Source organism: Mastigoproctus giganteus, chromosome 5, assembly GCF_048544385.1.
Source record: "Mastigoproctus giganteus isolate SK-2022 chromosome 5, ASM4854438v1, whole genome shotgun sequence".
Taxonomy (NCBI): domain Eukaryota; kingdom Metazoa; phylum Arthropoda; class Arachnida; order Uropygi; family Thelyphonidae; genus Mastigoproctus; species Mastigoproctus giganteus.
In genome coordinates this window covers 82,598,171-82,617,722 of record NC_143579.1, presented here as the reverse complement: position 1 = coordinate 82,617,722, position 19,552 = coordinate 82,598,171, and the positions used below count along the sequence as shown (strand labels likewise).

The 19,552-nt window shown below is 36.4% G+C and overlaps 1 protein-coding gene across 1 annotated transcript in view; it reads right to left on the bottom strand.

Annotated features, from left to right (window-relative positions):
• The window catches only part of LOC150085526 (transcription initiation factor TFIID subunit 1-like), a 700,666-nt gene that overhangs the window by 351,378 nt on the left and 329,736 nt on the right, over positions 1-19,552 (bottom strand). The window contains 1 exon segment of the mRNA XM_090374589.1: positions 2,764-2,905. Within this exon segment, the coding sequence (XP_090230715.1) occupies positions 2,764-2,905 (142 nt within the window).

The following is a 19,552-nucleotide window of genomic DNA, read 5'->3' as shown; positions in this document are numbered from 1 at the left end:
CCATATGCAGTACTTTACGTTTGTCAATGTTAAACTTTAGTTGTCACATCTCAGCCCAATCTGCTCAACTTTTCTAAATCCTGTTGCAGCAGCGTACTGTCATTAGTGTCATTAACAACCTTGCTGAACTTCGTATCATCTGCAAACTTGGACATTAAGCCTGATATGCCATAATCAATATCATTAATAAATACAGAAAACAACAATGGACCCAAAACTGAACCCTGGGGACTCCACTAATAACATTAGTCCATGAAGAGCAGTGTCAATTGATTACCACTCTCTGTCTTCTCCCACTCAACTCCCTTTATCCATAGCAGCAATTTGTCTCCAATGCCACACTGCTCCAATTTTTTCAGCAGTCTTCCATGTGCAACAGTATCAAAAGCCTTTCTAAGATAGAAATATATGATATCAAAAGTATTCTTTGCATCCAGTTCCTTTGTGACCACATAGTATCCAATCAAATTGGTCAGACAAGACTCCTCCTTAACAAACTCATGGTGTATACGAGCTATAACTAAGTCTTGTCTATATGATCCTGCAGTGCTTCTTTAGCCAGTGCCTCCATTAATTTCCCTGGAACAGAAGTTAAACTAACAGGTCTATAATTACTTGTGTTGCCCTTTGATCCTCCTTTGTGAATTGGGTCGCATTTGCAAATCTCCAGTCCATGGGGACTTTCCCCAAGTCCAAGGATGCTCTTATAATTATGGCTGAGGGTTTGCTTACTTCCTTTGCTGCCTCATTTAATATAACTGGATAGATACCATCCATCCCAGGTGTCTTTCTTATGTTTATCTTCAACAATTTCTCCTCCACTTTGCTCTCAGTTATTACAAAATCATTTAGCTCATTGCCAGAGTTTAATTCACCTATGGCAAGGGTCGGAAACCTGCGGCTCTTTGAACATGAAACTGCGGCTCTTTAACTTTTAGCCCACATGAAGCACAATTTAAAATGGAGTTAGAGGACTTAAAAATCAAGGACATGTGGAGTGCAAGACTAAAATGCCTTAAAACGGAAATTGAGTATTTGGAAAGGCAAAGGGCTGCCCTTGCAATTCTACACAAATGGACGGCGATAGACGAGTTGAAAAAGCAAGACCAAGTTGTGTTCGATGCGTGGAGTAGCTTACCGGACAAGTATATAAATTTGAAAATATTTGCGTTTGGACTTCTCTCAGTTTTATGTTCAACATATTTCTGCTGGCAAATATTTTCGACCATGAACTATATTAAAAATAAATCGACACCATCTGAACAATGCGAGTCTCTCAGCATGTTTAAAGATGAAAATTACGGCATACTCGCCTGATATTGAGAGACTCGCTCAGGTTCAGCAACAAAACTCACATTACTTCGTACCTAATTATATGTTTGTTACGTTTTTTTCAGTGTTAATAAATAATATTTCAAAATATATTTTTTTGATAAAACACCTTCCCACTATAGCATTTCTTAAACCGCGACCCCCCCCCCCCAGGTTGAGCTGAGGTGTGGCTCTTCAGATTCTCTCTTTTTTTTTTTTTTTTCATTAGAACAAAAATGGCCCTTCACTCAAAAAAGATTGCTAACCCCTGACCTATGGCACTGCCCTTCCTGATAACACTTCATGTGTGAATGTAGATGCAAAATACTCATTTAGTTTGTTAGCTACCTGAGCAGGATCATCAACAGTTGAACCATCGATGTCAAGTGGACCAATCTGATTCATCCCCTTTCCTTCTAGAGTTTACATAAGTAAAGAACTCTTTGCTGTTTTTCTTTGTATCCTTTGCCACTGATCTCATAATCTGCCTTTGCCTGCCTAATCTCTTTTGTAATTTAGTTACAGACCAGCTTATATCTACCATAGGCTCCTGTGTCACCTGTTAATTTATATGTATTCCATGCATTTTTCTTCTCTGTCACATGTCTCGTTAGCTCATCTGATATCCATTTAGGCCTAAACCTTGAACAATATTTCTTAGTTGGTATGAAAAGCCAAGTAGCTTCCAAGATTAATTCTTTGAATGCTTCCCATTTTTAATATGCTGTTGGTAACATCATCAGTTGGTTATGTTAGTCATTGAATATGTAGACGACTTATATTAAAAACTGTGTCTTCCTACTGATGTTTTATCTAGATCAGGGTACGAACTTTTTGATAGCCTCTCATATTTTTCCTATATTTCTACAAAATTATCATATCAATATTGCAATGACACAAGAATTGAACAGCTTTCCTGGAATAATGTTCAAAGAAATTTTATGGAATAGAATTTGACATTGGAAAATACAATATTTACAACTTTATACTACTATTTTTTATCTGAAGTGAATAATTTTGCTATAATATGAGAATGATGGATGGTATCTTGGTGACAGAAAACAGAATGTTAATTAAACAATCTTCAAGGATAATTTATGAATTAACTTTAGACATTCACTTAAAAATCAGATTTATTTTAGCATTTTACCCGATAGAAAATCAAATTTTATGGACCTATTTGCAAATTATGCCTTCTGTCTGACATCACAATTCTTGAGAAACAGTTTCCATTGCTTATATAATTATGTTAAATCTTGTGTTATTACTACCTTTATGACAAACAATAACAGGATGAAAAGCTGAAAACAGTTTACTGTAAATAATGCACAGTACGTATAAAAGAATGACTTAAGAGTGATTGAATATTAAATTAAATAGCACCCCAAAAAGGAAATATATCACAAAGCATACTTTTGCAAAGAAAGAAAGATAACAATTACAATTTCTTACCAGTCCTTTTGAAATCAGCACACAATTTTAGCCGTTTCCTAACAGTACTTTCAGAATGATACGGAAAAGCTTTTTTAATATCTTCCATTTTTATACGACGTGGTACATCAGTACTTTTCCAAAACAGCCGGTATATAAATACCTATAAATAAAAATTATTTACAAAAATATATTTATTATCTAGTTATATGTGGCAGTTTTAAATTTATCAAATGATAAATTAAGTTTACTAATTTTTTTCTTGCAAAGAAAAAAAATACCAAATATTTCATGATAAAGTACATTACTTCAAAAAATTTTACCCCCCACTGTCTCTCTCTCTTTTTTTTTTTTTTTTTTTTGTTGTTGTTGTTCATTGTATATGGTGCCTCCATAGCCAGGAGCAGCAGCAGTGCGTAGCACACGCTTCTTGATTAGACCAGGATTTGAGCGCCCGTGACACACCAAATACGGAGGGTACGGAAAGGTCAGGTAATGACCACTGCATATCGCCAGAGCAATATGGCCTTAGTTGCTAATGCTCCTAAAAACCAAAATAACAACAACAACATTGTATATGATTTTACTCTGAAATCTAAGTGGGAAGAAATGTCATGACATCACCCATCAACTCTGTGGTAGTCTAATGGTTATATCAGTGATCATTCATTTAAAAAGATCCAATATTCCATTCCAACTGAAGTGACTTCATAAAGATTATTCTCACTACAGGCTGTAGTTAGCTAATCAGCAACAAACATGGATTTTCTGCCATTATCTTATTTTCTCACCATGTACACCTACAAATCAGCTCCACAAACACAAACCTCGTTATACATAATACAGTCTATATAAACTAGCTAAGAACACTGTCCTCTGAAATGCTACTCTACAAGCACCCAGCAATCTCCACACAACATTGGCATTTCAGGAATCCTCCTATTTTGTAATATTTGTAATCCTATTTTTTGGAAAAGCAAGCGATTTTTTTTTTTTTTTTTTTTTTAAATTCATACTGCACTAAAAGTTAAATTTCACTGGAAAAATACAACTTTATATTAAAATACAGCCAAAGGATTCTTTACCAGTACAGTACACCTTCAAACATCAGCTTATATAGGATTTATCAGTCAGTGGATCTCTGTTTCCAATGTTATTTGACATCAACTAATCATGATTATGTCAAAAAAAAATACCATTGCACACTATGCACCCTACAGAAATGTGCAATCAAAATTTTATTCATAACAATGACCCTAATTGTCTAAGACCAGGCTGTCAATAGCAATTTCAAAGGTTCACCAGAAAGAGACAATACAGATTCTGTTTTTCTCCTGCTGACTGAATATCCTCTCTCACACCCAGCATTCATATAAGGAACTATTAAAATGCCAAGCATGATTTGAGATAATTTGTTATATTTCAAGCTTCCTTGTACAGTTGTCAGTTTCCTAACCATGGACCAGTGTTCATCAGTTCTTTCTTCTTTCATAATAGCATCTGGTAGGTTCTCAAACTGCAAATGCCAGAACTGTTGCTGAAAAACATTGATTACTTCATCTTTAATGACACCAAGAAATACTGGAAACTTGTCCATAAAAATTTCAAATTTTAAAATGATGCACTGCCAATTAATGAAATTTGTGCTATTTTGGCATTTATAACAACATTTTTCTAGGGCTCTTAGGGCTTTCTCACTGAAGAAAAGAGCAGAATCTTCTCCTCCTACTTTAGAATCTTCAGTACCTTGGAAGGTAGAAATCTCTAAGTCAGAATCATTCTTCTGTTTAATCTGCTATGGTAATCAAATTCCAAAATGGAAGTGCAAGATTTGAAATCTTGTTGGTAAAATAAATTTGTACATAATTCCTCATCATATCTAGGAGTAATTACCTCAGTACATGGTGGTACATTGCATTTAAGAGATACATTCAGATTTTCAAACATTAGCATAACATTTAAAATAAACAAAAAAACTGCTTTATTCAAGCCAGGAGAGAGAAACAATAACAGACATTCTGCATAGGTAAGGATAATATTACTAGAATTATCAGGTTGACTGGCCTGTTTAATATTGTTATCAGCAGAAGTTTGCAATTTAGCAATTCTTTTTCTTGGGGAGTTGAATAATTGGTCGTCTTTCAAAAGTTCTTTTGGCTCATGAATTGAATTTGGAAACGAGTCAGTGGCATTCTCTAGTGAGTGCCTATTATACTTTTTAATTTAGTAACTCAGAAATGCTCATATGGTTTTTCTCACAATTCTAATCTCTCCACCTCATCAAAGGTTGCCACTGTTCAACCAGTCTGGCTACACATTTAAACAAACACAGTCAACATATACACATCTACATACTTCAAAATCATTTTTACTTTAGTGGCATGCATCAGCTGAAATTTTTAAAATTTATCTTTCGTTTTAGCACTCTTCTGTAGATAGCATAAAATGTCTACCAAATATTCATCCACTTTCACAGGAAGCATGCAACTCACTTCTAAGGACACAAACTAATAAGATGACATTACTCCCAAGTGCTCAATCTCCTCTTTTAATACCCTTGCTACCCCAGTATTCAGGCCTACCATAACAGGCATATTATCAACACTAAATGCCAGACAGTTGTTTGATGGAATCCCACATGCTTTCAGGTTTCCCATAAAATGTCCAAAGTTGTACCCAGTACAGCCATGCTCTAGCAATGCAAGGCTCGAGCTATTTTTGATTTTGAAATTTTTTTTTCTTACAAAAGGTCGCCACAATAGAATATAGCTCAGAATCACTGATTACTGTCATCTGCAGTGATTAAAAATGGCCTATTTTTCAGAGCCATCACTACCTTTTTTTTTTTTTTTTTTTCCCAAACAAAAAAAAAAAAAAAATGGCCATGTGGGCCAATAACCAATCTCACACCCTCACACCAAGCAGTTCTTCACCTAATGTTGTTTCTGATTTTCACAAATGACATCAATGAAGAGATAATGGGTGCGATATCAAAATTTGTAAATGATATAAAAATTGGGAGGGTCATTACCGATCAGTACCAAGCAGCTCTCCTTCAGGATGGACAGAAAAGTGCAGTATGCCATAAAGCAGCAAAATGCAAGAATGTTATACTTGGGAAATATCAACCCAAAAATAGCTTGTACAGTTGGTGGGGTTATTTTATTTTTTTATTTTATTATTTTATTTATTTATTATTTTTTTTTTTTTTGTATTATACTAGGCAGTCCCGGCAAGCTTTCCTGGCAAACCCACCACCTATTTAAAATATTGTACAGATAATTACAGACTTACACAGCTACTGATTAATACCTGTGGATTAATACCCACTCCGTTATAAGACATTGAAATTCTACACTTCATGTACCCAATCCATTAAGGCGTTGAAGTTCTACAGTTCAGGTAATGTAAATTTGAAGTCCCTGACAAGAAAGGTAGTTAGTGAGAAATTGCAGTTTGTTTGTGCAAGCTCAATGTTATGTCCAGTCTGGGAAAAAATCTTTTTAATAAATGAAATATAATCCAGAAAGCTGACTTCCATACCGTGGAAGTCATTCTCATCAGTAATTTGCAGTCAAACCATGAAAGTATTCTAATCAATAAATTGCAGTGAGAAGATCAACGCAGATCTGCTGCAAGTGCATCATCTTCATTATTGTTGAAATATGCTTAGTTAGACTGATGTTTCCAATGCTCTCATCAAGTAGATTGACTTGAAAGACCGATCAGTGATGAAATGTAAACCTTTAAGCCTATCCTTCTTGAGTACTCTGATTAAAAGATCGCTAAGTAATGAAATGGGACTAACTCGTGATGAACTGGCCTATTCGTACTAACTCTCTTGCATCGTTAGTGATTGCCTGCCAGCTGCCAAAGCACAGAAATGCAGGGGTCATTTTATTTCATGCTGCTCTCACACAAGAATACTGTTTCACTGTGAGCAATAGCTGCATTTGTGTATTTTCACAGGTTAAACTACCCACCATTAATTAGAATGCTGAATACCCACCATTAATTGCTTATCCTGACTGCAAACTTCTCCATTCCAATGTCAGTGTACTATTTAGCCTATCCACGTGACCACATATTTTGTGCAGGTTGTTTCGTCAGTATTGTTCTTGCTCCATTCGTAGCAAAACTTGTCTTCTCTTGAAAACCTGTACTGCAAAATTTTTGAAAGCCCAAAAGTGTTTCCCTGTCTTCCCAGAAGAGCTTCCTAGAAGAGCTTTCCATCTAGAAATCAGTGCTTGTATATTGGGTGCTCCACAAATCAATTCCTCTTGTAGATCCTGGTACTCGTGGCACCTACACAGATATACCCAATTTCCTTTTTCTCCACAAGCACACCACGAACAGTCTGAAATACCTAATTCATTTAATTTTGATCGATTGAAACCAACTCATACATTTCCCAAACTGTTTAATGCCTGGGAGCAACTTTTTGATTATTAAACCCTTGGTGCAGGTGTCTAACCAGGGTCAACAAGAAAAGCTCCTTCATTATAACCACCATCACAATTGATATCTGCTCTGATTGACATCTGCACCATAAATAGACACAATGACTTAAATAATAAGACCAGATACAATGGGCAGTTGTCCTGTAATCAACTGCAAGGCTTCATTTGACACAGTTCTGTAGGCATGCTGAGTTGTAACAGTACTGAGTTGTAACAGTACTGAGTTGTAACAGTAACTAGCTCGCAACTGGCAAAAGATAGTCATAAAATGTATTCAATACCTTGCCTTTTATCCCCTCCTTCCTAGTTACATATCCAATCATACCAACAAATTTACAAATCTTCTCAGCAATGCATTTGATGGAATCAGTCTTCACACACTGAAGACTGATTCCATCTATTCAACATTGTGGGTTTCTCCCAACAGACAGGCACCCTTTAAACAACAGTTTTTCTCTTTTCTGTTGAAACAAGCCTGTGGCAACTCAGGAAATAAAAAATGTGTGATTGCTCCTCTAATTGGAGCTTTGAATCACCTTCCAACAGCAAAGCTAAGTCATCAGCATATACAATCACAATGGCATTGCTGTAGTCAAGTTTTAATCAATTAGTTAGGACTAAATTCCATAATAATGGCTCAAGGACTGACTGCTGCAGACAACCTCTTATAACTTGTCTCGTAATACTCCACTACCCAATTTGACAGTAACAGATCTGTCACAGAAGAAATCTCTTATAACAGAGTAAATCTGTGGTGTGCATTTTGCCTGACATAATACCATAAGAACACTGTGCTAGTCAAATGCCCCAGCAAAATCTACAAAGATACCCAGACAATACTTTGATCTGCAGTGCTGTACAACTTTTCCCCAACTTTTCGAATACATCTTCAATCCCTCTCCCTACAGTAAACCCATTTTGTTTTTCAGACCACTCATTTTTCCCTAACTTTCCCCACTCTAGCCAACAACATAAACTGGACAATATGAAACTGCCATCTTTTGGTTTCAATGGCAATTATACAAGAAGCTTTAAATGTGCTTCCTTCTATGGCGGTGGAAATACTCCATCTCTAAAGCATGCATTAAAAACATTTAGCAAATGGTCTGCTAACAACTTCAAACTCTATTTTATGACCTCCCCTTCAAAGAGGTCCATTCGTGGACATTTATTTTTCTTTACTCTTTGTACTCCGATATCCAACTCATTCAGCTGGAAGCTGCACTCTTCTCTATGGCTCCTATAACTTTCATTGAGCAATTTCATTTTCAAGTAATCATTTTCTGTTATCGGGATCCCCATTTACATTTAGGCCACTCACCAAATGATCTAAAATCCAACCTTTTTTTTTTTTTTTTTTTTCCCCACGTTCAAGAAGTACCACCAGCAGCCTGAATGGAACATGCGATATCTCCTACTGGGAATTTAATTTTATTAGTACATAATTTGTAAATGAAACCCCCAAGAGTCACTGTTCCCACATATCCTTAAAGTTCTTTCCATGCATTAAATTTTTCTTTTGCGATCATGATTGGGTGTCATGATCGCAAAAGAAGTGGTGTGGAGTCCACCACTTAACAGGCATATATTTAGTTTGACAATGCCTCATTACAACTGGAGAAGCATTATATAACCAATCACCAGTTGAACTGCTGCAGGGGCACACAAATCATTAACACATGGGCTGACATTGCAGCCATCCATTTACATAATTCTTTGTGAAACAGATTCCAGTACATAATTCTTTGTGAAACATATTCCAGTACATAATTCTTTGTGAAACAGATTTAGCAGTATGGACAGAGAATAATCGCAATTAACCATGCATATATCCAGTTTAACGAGTAGCCTTTTCCATAACCTCAGATGTGATCACTCCATGATCATGGAGACCTAGTCTGGCACAAAATTCCAGATCATAATTAGCTCGGACCCACTTATAATTAGTATTGATAATATCAATTCGATAATTGTAGATTTATTAAAATACCATTTATAATTGACTTAATATGATAGCATAGCTTAATTTATTATGGTACTCATCTTTTTTTTGTATAATCTGCAATTGATGTTTGAATAGGGTGGATGATAATTTTAATTTAAATTGGGAGTAAGTAAACTGGGGTTTTAAAAACAGAAGTTAAAATATGCGCAAGGAAGTAGAAGTGCACGTCTTCGTCCTTGGTTGTCAATATTAAAGTTGAAAATAAATGGTTAACACTGGAGGCCAATAGCCATAACAAGTGACTTTCGTTATCCACGTCTTCAGTTGGCAATGATGGGTTGAAAGTAAACGCGTGTATTTAAGAAAACTAAGTTCCCGTGATGCTCCCCGGTTACATGTGGAAATCTCAGGTGCATGAGATTCCAAGCCGGTGCGATGTTGTAAGGTAGTTTGGTATTTAATATTGGAGATTGGAATGGTGGCGGAACCATTCTATAACTAGGGCTTCATATTGGAAAATTTTAAAACTGGATTTTAATTTGATAATGGGAATGGCTGAGTCTACTAAGGGGATGTGATTGTGAGATTGAACATGTGATGCTAATTCTGTGTCGGTTTGACCTGTCCTAAAACTGTTGTAGTGGTAATACGCATGTGTGTTTGATGTTTTAATAGAACCATATTTTGAAGTTGTGCTACCAATATAACATGCATTGCAGTTAGGTTGACATTTTATTAGGTAAATAATATTGTTCATATCGCTGATATGATATTTTTGTGTTTTTGTATGAATTAAATAATGAGCCAAGTTTATTATAAGTTGCGAATGTGAGGGTGATGTCAGTACCATTGAATATGCACCGAAACTGATTGCAAAAATTATTATGGTAAGGTAGGATAATACATAAATTATTATTAGAGGTGTGTTTGGGTGGATTATTAATATTATTTTGGATGGTAAAAATGGTTTGTTGCATTAATTGAGTAGGATATATTCTAGATATGAATATATTGCAATATATTGCAAATTGCAACTTCTGGAGACTAGGCACCTGCGAGGCGATCTGATTGAGATGTATAAGGCCTTGAATGAATTGAGCAGGCTCAATGCTGATGGGATTCTTCCTTGTGCTGAGATTACAAACCCGAGGGGGCATAGATTCAGACTGAGGAAAGACAGTTTTAGAATAGATGTGCAGAAGTTTGCCTTTAGCCAGCAGGTAGTTGATTGCTGGAACAAACTTCCATCTGTTGTTGTGGAAGTTGATAGCTTAAATAAATTCAAGGCAGACCTAGATAAACATTTGGAATGAACTGATCAGTGAAATGGGAAGGATTTTTTTTTTTTTTGGTTGATATTGTATAAGCTTGTTTTCTTCTACTAATTCTAATTATTATGAAAAGCCTAGTAGCTTCCATGATTAGTTCCTTGAATGCTTCCCACTTAGAATTTGCTGTTGGTGTCATCATCATCAGTTGGTCCCACTGTACAGAATTTAAAAACTGTCTGAGACCACTGTAGTCACCGTTACAGAAGCAAACACCCTTCCCTTTACCCCTGATGATAATTATATCTTTAAGTCAATCCCACATCAGTACACTGTGATCGCTGCCACCTAGTGGTTCCTTTATCTGCGAATTCTTTATATACGAATAATCACTGCTGATAACCAGATCAGAAAACAATCATCCAATAAATCCATGAAAGTCTTGCTAGTATGAGAGTGACCAATCCACAAGTTCCACTCAATATCTGCGAAATTAAAATCCCCCCCATAATAACGCAATCTGATTTACTGATACATTCTGTTTCTTTGTACAATTGTTCATTGTACTCATTAGAGTTATTAGGTCTATAACACACTCCTACTCTCATTTTTGCTTTCCCAGTGCTTATGTCACAACAAACTGACTCAACATTGCACTGTCCATCTGTGTCAACTGGATGACCTTCCTTAGAATTTATGTTTTTCTTAATTAACAGCACAACCCCTCCTCCCTTCCTATCCTACCTATTCTTTCTGTACACATTGTACTCCTCAAATTCCAATTGTGCACTGCTTATATCTGTGTGACACCATGTCTCTGATACCTCAACAATATCTGCCTTTGATGATTATTTCCTCCATGTCGTCTGTTATCATTGTATGTGCAATACCATGAAGTACAGGCAGAACTTATACACACACTTTGTATAAGTTCTCGCTTTACGAGTCCCCAGGTTTATGAGTTTTTTGGGTTTTTTCCAAAGTATCAAGTATCAACAAAATCGAAAACATGAACATTAATTGCAAAAAATGATGTTAAACATTCATAAATACCGCATTTCAAACCACGCGCATAGCTATACAATAAAGTGTACCCAGCTTTACGATATTAATCCGTTCCAGAGACACCATCGTATCGTGAAAATATCGTAATGTGAACTCAATAACATTGTTTTTTGGTAATTCGTTCCACGACTTCGGAAGTTCAAATTTTCGCTATATAACTCTCTAAATGGTCATTTTTATAGTGAAAATTGTATTAGTTACCAATTCAAATCACTAAAATGCAACTACACTTTCATTGTTATCATATGCTCTGTTATAAGAACCAAATTTGAACGCCTTTGTGACATTTTTCTTAAGCACCCTGGAGGTCACGACCATAAAACAATAAAAACAATTTGCACTTTCTGGTTTATTGGGCTTTTCTGTTTACTTCAAGCAATTATACATGGGTAGTAAACTCAATGTTAGTGCATTTGCGAAAATACCAATAGCTGGAATTGTGTGGGTTTTTACGTTATTATGATGAAATGTGTTCCCCTTTACTGAAATCTTCAATCGTATAAAAAACATAAATAAAATTTCAGAATCTTCTCTTCATTCCCTTTTTTTTTTTGCTTCGTAAACTTGTTACTCCGTGCAAATCGTGTTAGCTGCAATTTGTGCGTTCCATTAAAAAATGCTTATGCATCTATTGAAATTTATAAAGAAAAGAGATTATCTTGTAAACAAATGCCACTTGAAGCATTTCTGAAGAAGATGACTCCTTGTGCAACCAACCAATGAGTGCCGAGCCAATTATAAGTGATCAATGAGTGTGCATTTAGTCGATGATGAAGAATAAACATTCTTTAAAATGTGTAAGTCATAAATAAAGACATTATTATTATAATTTGCTTGATTTTACAGACTACATTTTCATTTCTTTGGATAAATCAATCATTGTTTAAACATAAACTAATTAGCTAACTAATTTCATTGTTAAGAACGTAACCCCTATTTTTAACATTGTGTCTGTGGGATTTGATTCTCGCTTTACAAGAGTGCGAGCTAGGAACGAAGTAACTAGTAAAGTCAAGAACTACCTGTATTTTTGAAATTAGAGTCTGAACAGAAAATTACTGTTTGTCCTTTCAAAAACTCTAACAAATGCTCTATGTATAAGTGACATTCAATTTCACAATTTCAGCACCATGCTGGAAGTATAACAATGCTAAGTAACATTTTACATCCTCACTTTCAACATAGACACATACAACAAGAGAATTACAAAAAAAATGAAGTATAGTTACCTCTAAGTTATGACTAAACAATTATGGCCTGCTGGCTATTCTCATTACACAACACAATTTTCGTAGAAAGAAAGAGAATCCCATGAGTTTTCGACCAATTTCGTGTTCCTGAATGCATGCCAGATCAACCTATTCACAATTGCATGCTATTCTCAGCTCAACTGCTACAGCTTTTGACCACTGTCTATTCAGCTGGATTATTTTTATATTATGCTTATCATTAATCTGTCTGTTACAATCATTGCATGTACTATTCCCATGTCTGTAGTGGTTCTAATCTAAACTTCTTTGGCTACCAGGTTGCTCCATTCTGAATATCAGATATGGCTTTGTTCAATTATTAATTTCCATACTCTTAAAATTCTGGGCATCTCTTGTTCCCTAACTGAATGGTATGTGCTCTATTTCCTCGAGTCGAACAATTCACACACCTTTTTGCAGTATGGTCAAATGCATTTAGCCAATAGGACATCATTCCTATATAAACTCTTCCCTGATTTATCAAATATTTGTATATGTGACTGGAAACCTCAATTATCCAATTTCCATAAGTTTTTCTTTGTTTATACTTCCAAAACGAACCAAAAGTGCTCACTGCATCTCTGTTCTGTCTATATTCATTTAGCTCAAGTTTCTCTCATATATATCACTAAAAAGTTCCTCTTTGTTTATCCCCTCATCTACCATCAAAGATAATTATTTTCGGATTCAGTTTTATGGGCTTCGAAAATGAAACACCCAAACACCAAACCCATTCATTTTTCTCTATCTCATCTATATCCTTTTCACCCTCCAGTATAATATCTTTTTCCACTATTTGTTGTACCTTCCAGACCCTTGAACATTCCTGATATTGTCTTACCAACAGTCAACATCTTTACTGCATTTTACTCCCAAATCTCCTTTTGTTTTAATGACAAGCACATGACCTCCACCTGCACATTTTTCTTTTTTTTCTTTAGGTTTATCATTACCTTTTGGAGATGTACACTTTTCTTCTCCTTGAACCATTTCACTGTACAGACTGTTACCTACTTGCAAACTCTCTACTCCCCAGCACCTTATGAAATAGAATTTTTTGCAAATCACACACCTGTTCTTCACATGTTGGTATGTGCTTTATTTCCTTTTTATTTATGTCTCCTTCAAAGTTTCATTTTGGGCAGCCAGCCTCCGTGGCTACATTTTTTAATGCACCCCATCTCAACAGAATTTATCCTATCACAGTTCTGTTTATGCTTTTGTCTTTATAAAAAAGGAATTCTTGCAGATTATTTCTAAGCGTACTATTGAATTTTCTGACTGGACATAAGTAAACTTGACCTATCTTCTCTAGTGAACTATCTTCTTTTCTCTCACCCTCCAATCCATGACTAATCTCCTCAGGCTCGTTTTCTTCAGGCTCAAAGTCTCAACAGAAATTTTTGTTTTCATCTTCAACTTGCGGGGATATCTTTGACATTGAAGATACAAGTCTCTTCACCCAATCAGTTATTTAAAGATTATTAAAGCTGATTAAAAACCATTCACCATCCATTACAGAAAGATCTAATGCTACATTTTGTTGTACTCTTTTAAGTGGCCCTGCCTCACAAGAATGACACATCCTTTTTTGTGGTCATGCTTCTGGTATTCTTCTTTATCTCTTGTGCCTTGCTCTCACTGGAATCTGGAGTTCCCGCTAAATTGTCCTGCTCCACATTCACCAATTTACTTTCCATTTTTTGAAGTCAATCCCTGAAAATCAACCTCATCATTATAGGCTCCGTCTTTAGAAGACAACAGACTATTATCCACGGCAGCCCCTAGAGACTCCCTCCTCCCAATCTTTCTCTAATAATTGCACTTCAATATCAGCAGAGTTCCAACTTTTACCTGTGACTACCAGTTTTTCCAACTAAACCTCTATTCTTAAAATCTTCTTTCCATTTGTAGCCCAATTTTGCTTTTTTTTTTTCACCTTTGCTTTTTTTCTTTTTTGACCCCTTTTTCTTGATCCCTTCTGACTCACTCTCACCAGTATAAGGAGTTCCCACAGAATTATCCTGGTCCACATTCACCAAATATTTTTCCTTCTTGGGATTCAATTCCTGAAAATCAACATCGTCATCATCATGCTCTGTCTTGAGAAGACAATGGACTGTACTCCAGAGTGGCCCCAGAAACTACCTCCTCCCATTCTTTATCTAATTTGTGCACTACAATATCAGCACTGAGTTCCAATTTGTCTCCGATTGACCACCAATTTTTTCAAACGAACCTCTATTCCTGAAATCTTCCTTTCGTTTGCACTCCAACTTTATCTTTACTTTTTTCAACCCCTTCCATACTTGCATCTGTGCGCTTAGTATCTAACTGTAGCTCTTCAACCTTTTCCTCCTTTTCACAGCAGTACCAATGCTCTATTGACCTAGTACTGTCTCCATTTATCCAAAATTTGTCTCAACCCCACTAGAGATTAATGCATCTTGTTCAGATGACATCAAGTCATCTGAACAAGGGACCAACTGATGATGTTACCAACGGCAAATTCAAAATGGAAAGCATTCAAAGAACTTATTTTGGAAGCTACTAGGCTTTACATACCAACTAAGAAATATTGTTCAAGGTTTAGGCCTAAATGGATGTCAGATGAACTAATGAGGCATATGGCAGAGAAGAAAAATGCATGGGATACTTACAAATTAACACATGACACAGAAGCCTATGATAGATACAAGTTGATATGCAACCAAGTTACAAAGGAGGTTAGGCAGGCGAAGGCAGATTACGAGAAATCCTTGGCAAGGGATGCAAAGAAAAACAGCAAAGAGTTCTTTACTTATGTAAACTCTAGAAGGAAGGGGATGAATCAGATTGGTCCACTTGATATTGATGGGTCAACTGTTGATGATCCTGCTCAGGTAGCTAACAAACTAAATGAATATTTTGCATCGACATTCACACATGAGGAGTTATTCAGCGAGGGGAATGCCGGAGGTGTATTCAACTCTAGCAGTAAGCTACAGAATCTTGAAATAACTGGGAGTAAAGTGGAGGAGAAACTGTTGAAGATAAACACAAGAAAGGCACCCGGGGTGGATGGGATCTATCCAGTTATATTAAAGGAAGCAGCAAAGGAAGTAAGCAAACCCTTAGCCATAATTATGAGAGCTTCCTTGGACTCAGGGGAGGTACCCATAGACTGGAAATGTGCAAATGTGACCCCAATTCGCAAAGGAGGATCAAAGGCTGACACAAGTAATTATAGACCTGTGAGCTTAACTTCTGTTCCAGAAAAATTAATGGAGGCACTGGTTAAAGAAGCACTGCAGGATTATTTAGACAAGACTTCAGTTATAGCTCGGACACAGCATGGGTTTCTTAAGGGAAAGGCTTATCTTACCAATTTGATTGGATACTATGATGTGGTCACAAAGGAACTGGATGCAGGGAATAGCTTTAATATTATATACTTGGATCTTAGAAAGGCTTTTGATACTGTTACACATGGAAGACTGCTACACAAATTGGAGCAGTGTGACATTGGAGGCAAATTGCTGCTATGGATAAAGGGGTGGTTGAGGGGGAGAAGACAGAGAGTGGTAATCAATGGACACTGCTCATCGTGGACTAATGTTATTAGTGGAGTCCCTCAGGGCTCAGTGTTGGGTCCATTATTGTTTTCTGTATTTATAAATGATATTGATGATGGTATATCAAGCTCAATGTCCAAGTTTGCAGACGATACAAAGGTTTGCAGGGTTGTCAAGGACACTACTGACACTATGCTGCTGCAACAGGATCTGGAAAGGTTGAGCAGATGGGCTGAGAGGTGGCAAATGAAGTTTAACATTGACAAATGTAAAGTACTACACATGGGAAACAGCAACCCCAGAGCAACGTATCAACTCTGTGGTACTACACTGACAGTGGTAGAGAATGAAAGGGACTTGGGGGTGGTTGTGCAGGCAGATATGAAGTTTTCTGAGCAGTGCAGATGGGCTGAAAGAGTAGCTCATGGAGTATTGTCAATGATATACAGGAATTTTTCCAGCAGGGATAAGGAGGTGATTATTCCCTTGTATAAGGCAATGGTCAGGCCACACCTAGAGTACTGTATACAGGTCTGGAGGAATCATTTCAAGAAGGATGTAGAGCTGCTGGAACGAGTACAGAGAAGGGCAACAAGATTAGTGAATGGAACAAAGGGGTGCTCTTACAAAGAAAGGCTTAAGTTTTGCAAATTACAGTGTCTGGAGACTAGGCACCAGCGAGGTGATCTGATAGAGGTGTATAAAGCCTTGAATGGTTTGAGCATGCTCAATGCTGATGGGATTCTTCCTCTAGCTCAGAATAATCACCTGAGAGGGCATAAATTCAAATTGAGGAAAGACAGATGTAGGATAGACGTGCGGAAATTTGCCTTTAGCCAGCGGGTGGTTGGTTGGTTGGTGGAACAGACTTCCATCCCTTGTAGTGGAGGTTGATAGCCTAAATAAGTTTAAGGCTCAGCTGGACAGGTATTTTGAACAAACAGAGGGGTGAAGTGGAAGTGGGTTTTTTTTTTTTTTTTTTTGGCTGATGCTGAATAAGCTTGCTTTCTTGCATCAAATGCCTCTACTAATGCTAATGCTAAAGTCACAGATTTCCACAGACCACCCCATGTTCATTTTTTTAAATATCATTATTAAAAATCCAGGTGGCACTGAATACCCAACCTCTTAATTTCAAGTATGTATTACAAGTGAATAGTCAAAATGGCAACCATAATATTAGCTAATTTTAATACTTCTTTATTCCTTAAGTTTTGATTATTATTGATAACCCCGCTCACATATACTAGTTTACACAGAGTTTATGCCATAAGACCATAAGACTTGGATGTGCTGTGCCATACTGGAGTCTATCCCAATTCTAAGCCAATTATCAGTTAATTTATTTGCAGTTTTATAGTTTGCAAGTGCTGCACATTTGGTCAGGTGGCACCAGTGTCTTCTTCCTGAATATATTCAAATCGGTATGTAATGGTTCTCACTGCTTCGAATCAGGTAATAGAAACAGACTTAAAAATTATATCTTACGATTGCATCACTGGTATTACCCCAAATGAAGTTATATATCATCCACATGTGTTTCCTTACACGGCGCCTCCGTAGCCAGGTGGGAAGGAGCAGCAGTGCGTAACACATGCTTCTTGATTAGACCGGGGTTCGATACCGTCACCACCTAATACGGAGGATGCGGAAAGGTCAGGGAATGACCACCGAATATTCCCGGAGCAATATGGCCTTAGTTGATAATGCCCCTAAAAACCAAATAACAAACATACAAACGTTTCCCTACATCATAAAATAAGTCACCAGTTGGGAAAAACCCCATAATTCAAATTATTGCAAAATGAAATTGCAACGGCAGCTTTCTAAGCTATAGCACAGGAAGCTGCCATTGCAATTTCATTCAGCTTCCTTTAAATGGCTTCCCATGTTGGGTTCCTACCAATGATTTATCAAACAATAGCTTGTAGAGATAGTGAAGTCACAGTCCCACTTCCAAAGGTAGTTACCATTTCAGTTCGACTCCCTTTAAATGGCAGGAGAATATTCACATCGTCTAGTAACAAATTTAACTCTTATTCACTACATAGTTACCCACAGTAATGCAAAAATTGTCTTCAAGTAGAGTTTCACTTCCTCCTTGTGATCCAACAAGTCATCTTCTCTTTACAAGCCTTAACAATACCTAATTTATCATTTAAAACTGAGTACAAAATTTGTGGTTAAGTTGGTGGGGTGAAAATTAAAAACAGTAGAGGAAGAATGGGATTTGGAAGTTATGATATGGGCAGGTGTAACATTTCTGAGCAGCTTAAAAACCAGGCAGCCAGGAAAGCCCATGGTATCCTACCAATGATTTATCAAACAATAGCTTGTAGAGATAGGGAGCTCATAATCCCATTGTACAAGGCAATTGTAAGACTGCACTTGGAATACTGCTGTGTCCAAGAATGGAATGGAGATCCCATCTTTAAAAAAGAAAAAAAGAAAAAAAGAAAAAAAGCGCTATGTATATCCTTGTACGCACGAAAGATTTTTTAATTTAAGTGAAAACATCCTTGGCTTGGACAAGGTTAAAGGACTTTAAGAATGAAAAGGATCCAAACACATTTAACATTTCAAAGCATTTATTATTATTTTTTTTTTTTTGACAGTTTCATCAATTTGAGGTTCCAATACATGTTCAATAGGTAATCAAACAATAGCTTGTAGAGATAGGGAGCTCATAAAACAATGGGTTTGATAGCTAAAATATGATACCTACAATTGATATTGTAAAGAGTGGAGGTTGGAGTTTGATATTACCAGAATCTTTTGCAGCAGAAACAGACATGAGTTGATTTATCACAGCTATCATTGCATTCATACAGTTTCTCATAAGTTCTTTAGGAGCATTATCAACCCACAAATGAATGTGAGCATGTGGACTGCTATGATGTTGAAATTCGATCAGTTTAAAAAGTTGACGCGATAATATCATCAAAATGGACTGAAACACTTAGATTGAAGTAAAGTTAAAATACAACTACAAGTTTATTAAAATATTAAAATACAACTACAAGTTTATTAAAATCACACGCGTTACAGCATCTTCGCTAACTAATGTTGCCTTTTCCATAAAATGAAGAGCTTCTGCTTGCTCATCAGGGATGAAATAAGCCAAATCGTCGTGTTTTAATTTGTATAAAATTTTTAGCAATTTAGGCCAACCGATTTTGTTTGCACTCAGAGTTAAGAAGAACGTAGGCTTACCCAATTGTCTGATCATCACAAAAAGGTCTCTTTTACATTGTGTTGTTTTAAGTCG